This window comes from Citrus sinensis, chromosome 8, assembly GCF_022201045.2.
Source record: "Citrus sinensis cultivar Valencia sweet orange chromosome 8, DVS_A1.0, whole genome shotgun sequence".
Classification (NCBI taxonomy): Eukaryota; Viridiplantae; Streptophyta; class Magnoliopsida; order Sapindales; family Rutaceae; genus Citrus; species Citrus sinensis.
The window spans coordinates 16,889,491-16,904,728 of record NC_068563.1 but is presented as its reverse complement, the minus strand read 5'-3'; the positions used below and the strand labels follow the sequence as shown (position 1 = coordinate 16,904,728).

The window sequence follows — 15,238 nt, the reverse complement described above, 5'->3', positions numbered from 1 at the left end:
ACAATTGTTCAATTAATTTCTCATCACTTTAATTATTTGCTCTATTTTTATCCGATTCAATCACCGATTTCTTTATTAAATATATCCTAGCAGCTATCTGTCAACGGCAGCAAAAATGGCTTGCGTCAAAGCGCTGGCCGAATCTCCTGGCCTCACCTCCATTCCTTCCACATACAACTTCACCCAAAATCAACACGATCATGAAGCTGTTTCAGAAATCGACCCAGAAGATTCGATCCCGGTTATTGATTTCTCTTTACTAACCTCTTCCAGCCCCGATCAGCGGTCCAAAGTCATCCAGGATCTCGGTAAAGCCTGCAGGGACTGGGGCTTCTTCACGGTATAAGTATTTAAATACTACACATGTCTCGACTCATCAAAAGCAAACATATACAGTTCAAATACCTGCTGAAATATGATGCCCAACCTAATATTAGTATTTTGGACTTGTCTAAATGTATTACAGACTCATAGTTGAAATACAGACCAAATAAAATAATAAATAAACATAGTCCTACATTCATATATGACTAGAACAGTCGGCTTCACCGAGAAACCGAGGAGGTGTGTAACCAACTGAAATAAGAAATTATTGCAATGCTATAATTTCTCATTCCATCAAAATTTTTATTACATGCATGTCTCAAGTAATTCTTTATGTTAGATTTTTAAATTTCAAATATTTTTAAAAAGAAATAAAAGTTAATGGTAATCCTTAACTTGAGATAACTAGGGGGAGAGGACCAATGTTGTTGGCTTGTTCCCTAGACTCGGGTCGGAATACAATACCAAGGAAGATCGGGTTACTAGTTGGAATTCATATAAATTCTTGGATAACCTTACATCTGGCTTATCAAGTTTATAATTGTTTCATTTTACCCCTAACCAAAATCCTAATTCAGCGGTACTTGAGAACTGTGAAATTAATTACAATAAAACATATAGTAGATGATCTTATAATGTTACTGTGACTGTTTTATCCCGTAGTTTTATGTTCATGTACTTGTATAAATTTTTTTACTGATGTAAATATTCTTGTGGGCTTTCATCAGGTAATAAATCATAATGTGCCTGAGAAGTTAATGGAGATGACGATGGATGCATGTCAAAGATTTTTCAACCTTACGGAGGAGGAGAAGAGAGAGTTTGCGGGGAAGCATGTTTTGGACCCAATAAGATGTGGTACTAGCTTTAATGCTTCAGTTGAGAAGGTTTTCTTTTGGAGGGATTTTCTCAAAGTCTTTGTTCATCCTGAGTTCCATTCACCAAACAAGCCAGTTGGATTCAGGTATTGATTTTAAAAATTGGATAACACTGAAAGACTACAAAATTTATGACACCTTCAGAAAGTTGGGATCATCGTAAGAGGATCAAAATTTCAATAATAATAAACATGAGTACTGCTTTTTGGATCAAACTTTGCTGTCCGTTGCAATTTAGAGCAAAACAAATTATTGTCGTTTCTCTATGGACACTAGCTCTTTCCAGGCCCAACTGATTTAAGTATTAATGCATACATCTTCATTATGCAATTTGCTTGAAGTCGATGTTTGTGGGCAAAGCTTATGTTACATTAACTGTATGTTACAGCTATAAATTTTTAAATCTTTAGAAAAGATAATAATTATTAAAAAAGTTAATAAGTTTTAATGTTTTACATTATACTCCAGGTTGTTTACACCCAAGCTGCAATATTTCAATTTTTTTGAAATTCTTCATTTATATTTATAGCAAAGTTAGTATCAAACTGTTCAACGATTTTTTCTATCTTATTTAATTGAATCTTTAACTTGTTTAATTTTATATCTATTAAGTTTTTATTCATTATATTAATAATCTCTTGGTTTAATATATCATGATTTTTAATGTTAAAGTCTTTTATGAATTGTTTAACTTTATTAAATTCTTTACTTAGTTGATCACTTGATCTCTTAACTTTTTAATTTATTTTATATTCCTTCATTTAAATTATTAATTTCTAATATTTTGTTTACCATTTCTATATCATTTATAGATAAGTTTAGATTTTCTAATTTATTTAATAAATATAGTGACATTCAATTTAATTGATTATTTCTCCACATGTTTGAATCATTGATAAGATCAAAGAATTATAATCTTTTTATTAGAGGCTTTAGTAATTTATTCATTGTACCATCGTTTTAATAATTCATTAGATTTATAAGATATTTATTACATATAATATCTCTTATAATTCATGATACTAAATTTATATTACAAAATCTGTGTGATGGCATTGATGATATGTATTTAAGAAGGAAAATAGATTGAATGTGTGTGTGTGTGTGTTAGAAGAAAAAATTAGTTTATGTCTCAAGAGAGACAAGAAATTATAAATGTAAGTGCAAAAATATATTCAAAATTTGTGGATCTTTATGAATATAATAATCATTTAAATCTTTATAAAAATGTTGTAAAAACTTTATAAAGTTTTAAAAATAAATGTAGAAAAGATGGATGAAAAAATCATTTAATTATAAAAAATCAATGAGGACTTATTTGAAAAAATAAGTAAACATATGATTAGAAATAAAATTTTCTGTAAATATCTATTTCACCTGTACTTTGTTTTATGTTAAAATTATTTTTATCCATTGGATTTAAGAAAAATCAAAATCAATGGCCTATATTCATTAGTTGTTTGTTACATTATATGTAACGTAGGCTTTGCCATGTTTGTGAACCATTATTATATCGTACGATAAGATTAGTCAATGATTGACAAGCGGTGCCCTCATTTAATGTCATTTTCTTTTTCTTTTTTAAATAGAGGGTTAACAAGATTCAGATAATTTTTTGGTGTCTATTTATCTAATAATTTGAATTAAAATAATTAGTTAAATAAAATTATTTGAAAATTACTTAGTCAAGTTCTTTAATTTTTTTTTAAGGTGAGATTGGAGGTGGTTAATACACGATAGAAATTTTTTAGTTCCTTATTTTTCTTAAAATTTGACCTAAACTGATCAGTCAAATAAAATTATTTAAAAATTACTCGACTAAATAACAGCCAAATTTCATTTGTCATTAATAACCAAATTACCAAAGTAGCTTAGTTTCAGTTGCAAGGACTTGTCTTTGATTACTGTCTGTTTCTGGTGGCTGCTGCAGTGAGATTTCACTAGAATATTGCAAAAGAATTAGACAAGTTGCAAGGGAGTTGCTTAAAGGGATATCAGAGAGTTTGGGATTGGAATTCTGCTACATCGAGAGGGCCATGAATCTAGATTCAGGTTTGCAAATCCTGGTTGCAAATTTGTACCCGCCGTGTCCACAGCCTGAGCTTGCAATGGGAATGCCCCCTCATTCTGATCATGGCCTATTGACTCTCCTCACACAGAATGGGATTTGTGGTCTTCAGTTGCTACACAATGGAAAGTGGGTCAATGTCAATGTTGTCCCTAACTCATTTCTTGTTAACACTGGTGATCACATTGAGGTATCTTCTTGGATTCTTAATGCCAATTCTACCATACATAGTCCTATCCTTAAAGAAATTTTGTCAAAATGATAAAAATCTCCTTGATGATTCAGTAAATTAACTATTTTTGTCTTATCTACTCATCAAAATTATAGTGCATTTTACAATTTTATCCCTGATGTGGTAAAATCATCATTATCGAAAATTTCTAGAAATAAAATAATAAAAGATAAAAAAGCTGAAAATTGATAGAAATTTTTCTAACGGCTGAATAATTTTGATGGGTTTCAAAACATGAATAAGCAAGATATTTTTTTTTTCAAATTTTTTAGCCTAGTTTCTTTTTCTATCCAAATCAAATAAATATCTATTTATATATGTTGTAGACTATAGAGGACTTCTAGAGGTTGGAAATGGGTGAATCCGTATTTTATAAAATATCTGCACCTGAAAAATATGTGTGTGTGTGTGAATTGATCACAAGATCTGTTTGCTTAATGCCAGATTCTGAGTAATGGCAAGTACAAGAGTGTTGTGCATAGAGCTGTCGTGAACAACAAGATGACAAGGGTATCGTTAGCCATTGCGAACGGACCATCTCTTGATACGGTCGTTGAACCATCGAAAGAGTTGATAGAACGTCAAAGTGAAGCTCCGGCATACATTGGAATAAAATACAAGGACTTTTTGGAACTTCAGCAAAGCAACCAACTTGATAATAAATCTGTTTTGGACCGTGTGAGGGTTTGAATTTATAGCCTATACATGAGTGGATTTGTGAGAGCATTGAAGCTTTAAATTTAAATTTAGTTTTATAATATATTTTAATTTAAGTGTATGTTTGATTTTTATATTTTAAAATATATCTCAAACAATATTTTTGACATTAATTAATTTTTTTAAAAATTAATTAATAAATTAACTAATAAATATTGGTGTGCAAGATCTAGTATTTTTTGTATATGTACAACAGTTTTACTGATAATTATTTATATTAAGAAGCAATATATGATATTCTTACGATGACCTTACCAATAATTTTAATATAAAAAATTAATTTATCAAATTAATCTTAAAAGTAAAATTATGATAAAAAATTCATATAAATTTTCATGTTACTTTTAAGATTAATTTGATAAATTATTTTTTTTATTAATATCCCAACAATATTGCTACAAGGATATTATTGGTAAAATAAAGAAATAAATAAGGGATAAAAGTATAACATATTTAACAGTAAAATTGTCTTAAACTATTTTTCTAAATCTAAAGATTAGAAAGTTACTTAACTCAAAATATAGAAATTGAATAAATATTTACCCACCTGTAAGAAGTAAGATTGAAAAAAAAAACTATGAAATTTTTAAATTTTTACCACGGTAAATGTGGTAATTGTGAAATTATAAGTTTTTATCATATTAGGTATGTTAATTGTTAATGGAATGTGTTGGATGTGCTTGAGTGGGTTAAGTTAGGTTTATGTTTTATTAGTGGAACAAATGTAAAGTTAAGATGTAATTAGTTTTATTTATTTGTGTGGTGTGGATTAACTATGTATTAGTATAAATAGAGAAGGAGGGAACACACCTCTCCACACCTTTTCTTCTCTTCTTTTCCCTCAAATTCTTCTTCTCATCTCTCTTTGTAATATATTTTTAATAAATAAAATTAGTTTTATTTCAATTTTCAAATACTATTTTTTTAATGATGTGTTTTTTAATTTTAATAATTTCCTTTATTTCAAATATGTTTAGTTAAATATTAGTAGTTAGGGTGAGGTGAAACTCTTAGCAAAAAAATTTGATATAATCAAATTTTATTTTTAATTGTACAAATTGAAACATTTTCTATTTAATTTTATCCATATTTTATATTTTGAAATTTTGATTTATTGTAGACAAAAATGGGAGTTTGGCTCAATGAATTCTTAATATCTTAGTATAAAATATGGTAAAATGGTATTTTGACTTATTGTAGACAAGTTGAGTTTGACACATTAAGTTCTTAATCCATAATAAAAATTAATGGGAAAATTATTTTAATTTATACAATTAACCTTTTGGGAAATAAAATAAAAATAAAAAGAATTTGTTAAATTGTATTTATTACTAGGAGTAGATCCATAACCTAAATAATTCAATTTCATAATTTTTCTTAAATTAAATTGTATATTTTTAATTGATATGTCTTAAAAGGGATTTTTAACTCCCAAGTATAAGAGTGTCTTATTATATTATAACTCGGTGAGTCCGAAATTGATCCACAGAGAAAGGATTTAATTTGTTTATTTAAGTTTATAAAAAAATATATATATTTACAATTTACTTTAAGAAAAACTATGAAATTGAATTAGTCATCTATTTTTTGTGTTTTTATCTTCTACTGATTTGTTGTATACATATCGTTGAATCAATCTTCGAGAAAGCAGTTTGTTTAAATAAGGGAAAATGACAAACATACCCCCAACGTTTAGGTAAAGGGACAAAAAATCTCCTAATGTTTCAAAAAAGAAATTTACACCCCCATTTATTATAATTTTACCATTATACCCTTCTAGCATATTAAAAAAATTATTAGATTATCCACTTTATCCATATATTGTTATTAAAATTATAAATAGACAAATTGGATATTATAAAAAAATTATAAATATACTTTCATTACCCAATTTTTCTATTTAAATTTTTATCAATAACTAATTTTCAAAAAAGACATCCATACGCCCAAAATAATTGTAAATAAATTATAATTTTAAAAATAAATTGGTTATTAATAACCAAATTTATTTAAACTTTAAACTTGTATAATTAACAATTCTCCACATGTCAATAATTTAAACTTGTACATTTATAACCAATTTTCTATATTGTTTATTATGGTATTAATAACCAAATTTATTTTTAAAATCATAATTTATTTAGAATTTTTTTTAAGTGTGTAGATGTCTTTTTTGAAAATTGGTTATTGATAAAAATTTAAATAGAGGAATGAGGCAATGAGTGTATGTTTATAATTTTATTAACAATAAATAGATAAATTCAATAATCTAATATATTTTTTTATATGCTAGAAGGGTATAATGGTAATTACATATTAAAATTATAATGAATTGGGGTGTAAATGTCTTTTTTGAAACATTAGTGGAGTTTTTGTCTCTTTGCCTAAACGTTGGAGGTGTGTTTGTCCTTTTCTCTTTAAACAATAATAACAATAATAATACCTACGTTTGTGCTATTTATTTCAGCCAGTAGTACTGGCTAAGGATCTAACTCAGATTCTTCATTTTCTACTAATCGCGCATCATCACTAACTTTGTTGATTGTTCAGGGCTTAGAAGTGAAGAGTGTTTGATCGAGAGGTTTAAGAAAATTCTTGAAGACTATCACTACCCCTGCCCTGAGGGGGGATGCCACTGATTTTTCTAATCAATTTTTTTTTTAATCTTGTATGAGTGCTTTAAGCAATATCAATCAATTGTAGTGAAATCAAGACCGTGCTTTAATAAAAGAAGAAATTAATCCATTTTGTGCATGTAATATCATTTCATCTGTTTTTTGTGTTTGTATCTTCTGCTGATTTTTTGTATACTTATTGTTGAATCAATCTTCGAGAAAGCAGCTTGTTTAAATAATAATTATAGTAATAATAACTACATTTGTATCATTTAAATTTTAAGCATATCTACTCTTAGGGGTGGTTATTGCATCCTAAGAAAAAAAAATAAAACAAACCCTTATTTTATCAAAATCTTATATTACTTAGTTGTCTGATTTAATTTAAACTTAAACTTTAATGTACCGCCTAACAATCTTCAACTTACCTTCATTTATTGCTAAGAATACAATTAAAAGGTTCATCAATGTACCCTCGTTTGTGCTTATCTTCTAAAAAAAATTAGGGTGAATTGAGATTTTCATACTTCTGAGGGTAAATGAAAGATTGTTATTGCGAGGGGATGAATCGAAGTTAACCCAAATTAGTATAAGAAAAATTTTCATATATTTGTGCCATTTGTTTGCCTCATCTACTAAATAGATAACGAGTTTTCTGTGATTAGATTAATATTATGATGACACTTTGAGAGACCTTTTTGCAAATTGCATCCAAAATGGAAAAATCATTTAAATAAAGAGATAAAACAATTTGTTGGGTAGTTACAATTGTTAGGCAACACAGTGCAAGTCATCGTGTCACAGGAATGAGAATTTTTATTTCATCAACACCTGAAAATTTCTTTTGTTTTATTTAAAATAAAGTTATTGGAAATTACAAAATAGTTTAAATAATTTTTTTAAACGCAAAGACGTATTCTTGTAGTTTATTTGAGATAGCCAGTTTGACTTTAATTTAATATATGTTTTTGCAATTGAAACTTAGATTCTTCTTTACTTTTGTTATTTAGCTAAATAATATAATATTTATATTTAATTGATGACTTAAAAAGAGTTAAGGTATTAATATGTTAGTTTTTTCATAGATTGTAGATAAGAAATTTTTTTGTAATAAAATAGTGGAAGCAACGATGAGAATTACGACTAATAATTTAATGATACAAAATATGGAGTTAATGATGTTGAATTCTACAAATTCAAGACTTGGATTTGGCTGTCACTTAGAATAACATGCTGGATGGATTGGTACAAGGAATCTTAACCAATGTTCTCTGTTTTCGACTTTTCTTGTTTTTCTTTCTCCTGTAATGCTCTTGAGATGTTAAGAATTAAAAAAATACAGGTTCCGAATTATGCACTCTTATTATATAGGGAGCATAATAGAAAGAGGAAAAAAATTCTCAAATTGCGTGACCAAAAAGACTTGAAACAATGAATAAAGTTTTTTGGAGAAGTAGGGGTTTCAATGCAACTGTGTGGATTGAATAAAGAAGTTGCAGAAAATAGAAAACTCAACATAAAAGGCACGTAACAAAATACAGTTAAAAGTGAATAAAAGTTGCAAATTTTATTTGGAAATTAAATTCACGAAATAAAATTCGAGAGATAGTGTTTCATTTTCTGGACGAAAATGCCCTTCACCAATTTCATTTCAAAAACACACTAGAGTCCAAGTAAAGTTTTTGCTCTCCTCTCTCAAATAAAGTCTTTCGAACCTAGACTTCGAGTGATGGAGATCCAACACCAGTTGGAAGTTCACCGAAGAAGTGAGGCTATGCTGCCAAGACTATTTGACTTTGTAATGTCATAAAGGACAGATACTTTTTGCCTAAGTCTCTCTGATTGTATTGCTGCTGTTGGCTGCCGCCACCGGGCTAGTGATGAGCCACAAAACAACTGCTTAAAACATGGCATCGGCTTTAAAAACAATGCTTGAAATTAAATGTAGGAGAAAAGATGATGCACTTTTAAAGGTAGAAAAGAATGATGATTCGAAATTTATTTTCAAAATGTTTTCGAAGTGTTGTGATCAATGAATATCCAAAGCCTGCTTAACTACAAAGGGGAAGTGGGAATATCTTAGGGGCAGTTATTGCATCCGAAGAAAGAAAAATAAACCCTCATTTTATCGAAATCTTATATTACTTAGCTATCTAATTTAATTTAAAGTTAAACTTTAATGTACCGCCTAACAATCTTCAACTTACATTCATTTATTGCTAAGAATACAATTAAAAGTTTCATCAATGTACCCCCATTTATGCTTATCTTCTAAAAAAAATTAGGGCGAATTGAGATTTTCATACTTTTGAGGGTAAATGAAAGATTGTTATTGCGAGGGGATGAATCAAAGTTAACCCAAATTAGTATAAGAAATTTTTTCATATATTTGTGCCATTTGTTTGCCTCATCTACTAAACATACCACCATTTTTCTGTGATTAGATTAATATTATGATGACACTTTGAGAGACCTTTTTGCAAATTGCATCCAAAATGGAAAAATCATTTAAATAAAGAGATAAAATAATTTGTTGGGTAGTTACAATTGCTAGGCAGCACAGTGCAAGTCATCGTGTCACAGTAATGAGAATTTTTATTTCATCAACACCTGACAATAAAAAAATTTTGGTTCTTTAATTTCTTTGGTTTGATTTAAAATAAAGTTATTGGAAATTACAAAATAGTTTAAATAATTTTTTTAAATGCAAAGACGTATTCTTGTATTTTATTTGAGATAGCCATTTTGACTTTAATTTAATATATGTTTTTGCAATAGAAACTTAGATTCGTCTTTACTTTTGTTATTTAGCTAAATAATATAATATTTATATTTAATTGATGACTTAAAAAGAGTTAATGTATTAATATGTTTGTTTTTCATAGATTGTAGATAAGGATTTTTTTTGTAATAAAATAGTGGAAGCAACAATGAGAATTACGCACTACAAGAAAACAAGTAATAGATGACGGATGAACTGTCTGTCATGATGACGGAAAATAACTGTCATAAAAGGAGGTGCATGACAGACAGTTCATCCGTCATCTATGTCATCGTCATTAATTTATGACAGAATATTTTTCCATCATGAATTTATGATAGTATTTCATGGTCATATATCTATCACATAATATTTCAATGTAAAAAATAATTTAATTAAAATTAAAATTTATTTAAATTTCGCACCTTTTTTTCAATTATCATTTGTTAATATATATATAAAATTTTGGCGGAAAATGTTTGTGACAGGCTTTATAATAGCTATTTTCCATCATAGAGTTAGATATTTTTAAAAAAAATTATATTATAATTATAATTTATTAATTAATTCCTGTTTACAGATTTAATTAATTAATAAAATGAACATGGGAACAAAAACTAAAAACAAATAATATTAATTAAAATCCATTCAAAAGAGATACATATAGTATCCAATGTAATCACCATGAATACATAATAAAACATCTTAAATTAAAAAAAAAATCCCAAATATAAAACAACATAGTTAAGTTATAACCCCATAAACCAGGCCAAGTTACCTAACAAAACTTCTAAAGATTAATGGAAATATTCCAATAGCAAGACTTTAAGCTTGACTTCCAGCAGTAATGCCCTCTTCCTGTGGGAATACTCCAAAAGCCACACTCCAATGCAGACACTCAGCAACACTCCAACCCATACCCAGCAACCCACCATCTTCCAGTAGCACTCTAATTCCAGCCACATACCCAGCAACATTCCAAACCAAACCAGCAAATAAATCTATACAAAATCAATCAAAATACCCAATGTTATCAAATGCATAACATTATCAAATGCATAACATCTACACTACAATCTTTAACAACCATTATAAAGAGATTAGAAAGCTCAGAAACATCAATATATTTTATTTCGTTATAAACCATCTCTGACAGAGCAGTCCAGTTCAATATAACACAACTCATTCCTAAAAACCATTCTAGTTTAATAGACATTACCCATTCTTAAAAACCATTCTAGTTCAACAGAACATTATCCATTCTTAAAATTTGCTGTTTTACATTTACTTGGTGTCATTTTGGATAGGATAAAAGTCAAAGTCACAAGTTTCGGATCAATCAAGGTCATATGGTATATAGAAATTTGTCAGTAGTAATTGCATTATCTTTGACAGTTAGAAGCACTGAACAAACCAATCATCAAACAAGGAAATAATGAATCAAGAACAGAGAAAATGAATAAATAGGAAAGAAGATTTTCAGAAGCATTACTCTGGAGTGTGATAAACAAAGGTTCCCAAAACTCGAGAAGAATGAAGACGAACTGCCATATCAGGGGCCTGATTTGAAAGGTTTAAATCTACAATCTTTGCTTTGAAATCTTAGAATGTCTCAGATAGTATGACACCAATGCATATCTATAAGGGCGTGTTCAGTTCACAAAACAAAAATCAGTGCTTAGAACCACGATACAAGTTAAAAATTTGGGTTTTGTTAACAATCATTTAATATCCTGGGTTTTGATAATATCTGAAAGCACATTTGAGATTATATGCAAAAGCTGCTAATAAATTGATAAATAGCATAAATGCATTAAAAAACATTCCAAGTGAAAACCAAAAACAACCTTTCTTGTTTTCAGATTTTTATCTATTTATATGAGTACACTAAAAAACTTGCTTCCATAGATGTTTCAAACAAGAAAACATTAAGTAAATTTTCAGACCCCTTGTGTCCAAAAACAATGAATTGAATTAATATCACAACGCTCATGTTCCCTAGAAGTTAATTATATTCAGCTTCTTGCCTCCGGACAGAAATAGGGAGGGGATCCTATCATTAAGATCTTGCATTATACTTTCACTTTTGAAATCTAAGTGAGTAAATACTGCATATCTAGTAACCACAAAAATGTAAATTATAAACAGACAGTCAAAATCGTCAGTCTGTGTTCAGCTGCACTAGCCTGAAGAGTGCAATATGTGACTACATTGCAAATTAGCATTAGCTTCAGGGCTTATCCACTACAGTAACACAGTGGCAGGAATGAAATTAGCTTTCGTACAAAAGAATCTATCTAGTGGGGTACTATTTTACCATTCACCAAAACACCTCTTCAACTTTCCTTGTTAGAAGAAAGAAACTCTTTAAACTTGACTAGCAACCATTTCTCTATGACTTAAGCAGAGGACAATAGTAAAAATATCAAGCATGAATTAGAAAAACTTAAAGGTTAAGCTTAAATGCTTTAATGTCAACAGCAAGCTCAAAAAATAATTTAAAGAGCCATAAATTCATGGAATGGATTTTTAACAAAAGATAGTTGTAAACAGCAAGATCTTATCTTGACAAAATCAAGAAAATACAGAAATGATCCGCAAAAACTGAAAATAAATGAATAATAATAAACAAACAGAAAAAAAAAATGCACTTACATTTGGTGAGTTAGCATCACTTCCTTCACTTGTACCTTCACTCGTTATAAAGAGCAAAAATAAAATAAAATAGTGAAAGTAAAATGGAAAATTCAATTGGAAATGCTTTTTTTTTTCTCCAACAGGCCACGTTGATATAATAAAGATGGATACAATGGAAACAACATACAGCCACATAGCTTTTTCACCCAGAAAAGTAACAGCAGCAGAATATGAACCAGTGCGACTAGAATCCAACCACTAGAACACATAAGCAATGAAAAGAACACAAGCTAGAATTAGAAACACAGATCATCTCAGTACTCATCTCCCTCATCACCGTCTTCACCTTCACCAGACTCAGCACCAACCTCCTCGTAATCCTTCTCCAAAGCAGCAAGATCCTCACGGGCTTCAAAGAACTCACCTTCCTCCATCCCCTCACCAACATACCAGTTCACAAATGCCCTCTTAGCATACATCAGATCAAATTTGTGGTCAATGCGAGAAAACACCTCAGCAGCACTGGTTGAGTTCGAGATCATGCACACAGCCCTTTGCACCTTCGCAAGATCACCACCTGGAACAACAGTTGGAGGCTGGTAATTGATACCACACTTGAATCCAGTTGGGCACCAGTCAACAAATTGAATCCAGTTGGGCACCAGTCAACAAATTGAATGGTACGCTTGGTCTTGATGGTTGCAATAGCAGCATTCACATCCTTGGGAACTACATAACCTCTGTACATAAGGCAGCAAGCCATGTACTTGCCATGGCGAGGATCACACTTGGCCATCACAGAAATTATGGAGTAAATAAAGCTAATAGAAGAAACTTAAGTTAATCACAAAAAGTGAAACATATCAAATTTCTTCAACCAAAACAAAAGAGAGAAAAAAAACACAACTTTAAATATTCAAACCCACTAATTCAGGACTGATACTAGGCAAAGAAAAACAAAAAGAAAAAAAAAAACAAAAACACAATAATGTGTCTACTATATAAATAAATACACAAGCAAAAAAGAAACCCATCAAAGATATAATCTTCAAAATCCATAAACAGTATGAATCAAACCAAACGCAAATGACAAGAAAAGGGCTCACCTTGGGTTTTAGATCGGCTCGCAATCAAACTTCCAATCTTTGAAATAAGAGAAGGAAGGGGAGTTACTTCGGCCAAGAATATTAGCGCAACCATCAGAGGAGGAGGAGGAACGAACGGTAGTGGTGGTAGGGAGGAGGGAGGAGTTGATGTCCATTCCAGGAACTGGTAATGATTGGGGGACCAGCGAGCAATAGTGACGCGGTTTCAAAATGAAGAGGTAATGGTTTAATTAGGAAAAATTGAAACAAAGTGAAGGAGACAGATGGTATTAGGGGCCACAGTGAAACTAAACAAGAAGAAATTAAGTATGACAGCAATGGCAATTGTGAATAGAAGAAGGACGACAAGTATGCGGGTTTCAGACAGAGGGTTTGTGAATGGCGAGAAGGAGCAAAAGAAGTAGCGTTTAGGGATTTTGATTTCTAAGTGTGTAAATGCTCAACACAGGAAAAAACAAAAGAAAGTTTAGAGTACCCAAAACGGTATAGTTTTGTTAGCGTTTTCAACTTTTTTTAATTATTAAAATGCACATTTTTAAATAAAATAATACATTAAATTTGGGTCAAATATGGTCAAAGTCATTTTTTTATCACAATTTCTTGATAGATTAAATTTCTATCACGATTCTATCATAAGTTCATGATATATGATAATTTTATCATAAAATCATCATAAATTAATGATATAAAATTTTTCTATCACAAGACCATCATTAATTTATGATAGATTTAAAATTCTATCATGAGTCCATCATAATTCTATGACATGCCTAGAATCTGTCACAAATTGTCTGTCATTTATTGTCTGTTTTCTTGTAGTGACGATTAATAATGTAATGATAAAAAAATATGGACATAATGATGTCGAATTCTACAAATTCAAGACTTGGATTTGGCTGTCACTTAGAATAACATGCTCGATGGATTGGTACAAGGAATCTTAACCAATGTTCTCTGTTTTCGACTTTTCTGATTTTTTCTTTCTCCTGTAATGCTCTTGAGATGTTATGAATTAAAAAAATACAGGTTTCGAATTATGCACTCTTATTATATAGGGAGCATAATAGAAAGAGGAAAAAAATTCTCAAATTGGGTGACCAAAAAGACTTGAAACAATGAATAAATTTTTTTTGGAGAAGTAGGGGTTTCAATGCAACGATATGGATTGAATAGAGAAGCTGCAGCAAATAGAAAACTCCACATAAAAGGCACGTAACAAAATACAGTTAAAAGGTTGTTAAAAGTGAATAAAAGTTGCAAATTTTATTTGGAAATTAAATTCACAAGATAAAATTCGAGAGTTAGTGTTTCATTTTCTGGACGAAAATGCCCTTCACCAATTTCATTTAAAAAACACACCAGAATCCAAGTAAAGTTTTTGCTCTCCTCTCTCAAATAAAGTCTTTCGAACCTAGACTTCGAGTGATGGAGATCCAACACCAGTTGGAAGTTCACCGAAGAAGTGAGGCTATGCTGCCAAGACTATTTGACTTTGTAATGTCATAAAGGACAAATACTTTTTGCCCAAGTCTCTCTGATTGTATTGCTGCTGCCGGCTGCCGCCACCGGGCTAGTGATGAGCAACAAAACAACTGCTTAAAACATGGCAGCAGCTTTAAAAACAAGACTAGAAATTAAAAGTAGGAGAAAAGATGACGCACTTTTAAAGGTAGAAAAGATTGATGATTCGAAATTCATTTCAAAATGTTTTCGAAGTGTTGTGATAAATGAATATCCAAAGCCTGCTTAACTACAAAGGGGAAGTGGGAATAAATTTTGACATTTTTTTGTATTGAGCTAGCCAACAAATGTGTATGAGGGGCTTCACTGGTACGCATAAAAAGGGACGATTAATTACTCCAGGTTTTTTATTAACAAAAAAGAATGGCTTGCTTAAAAT

The 15,238-nt window shown here is 29.9% G+C and overlaps 2 protein-coding genes across 2 annotated transcripts; one reads left to right on the top strand and one right to left on the bottom strand.

The window, feature by feature from the left end:
- LOC102617646 (2-oxoglutarate-dependent dioxygenase 19-like) lies at positions 1-4,332 on the top strand. The gene is made up of 4 exons (XM_006492541.3): positions 1-340; positions 1,053-1,288; positions 3,133-3,460; positions 3,947-4,332. The coding sequence occupies exons 1-4, from the start codon at positions 116-118 to the stop codon at positions 4,190-4,192; spliced, it is 1,035 nt and encodes a 344-aa protein (XP_006492604.2). The 5' UTR covers positions 1-115; the 3' UTR covers positions 4,193-4,332.
- A 5,881-nt stretch (positions 4,333-10,213) lies between these two features.
- On the bottom strand, positions 10,214-13,493 carry LOC127899356 (uncharacterized). The gene is given in 3 exon segments (XM_052432712.1): positions 10,214-12,909; positions 12,912-13,066; positions 13,406-13,493. Coding segments are annotated over 3 exon segments (606 nt in total). The 3' UTR covers positions 10,214-12,546.
- Positions 13,494-15,238: the final 1,745 nt, after the last annotated feature.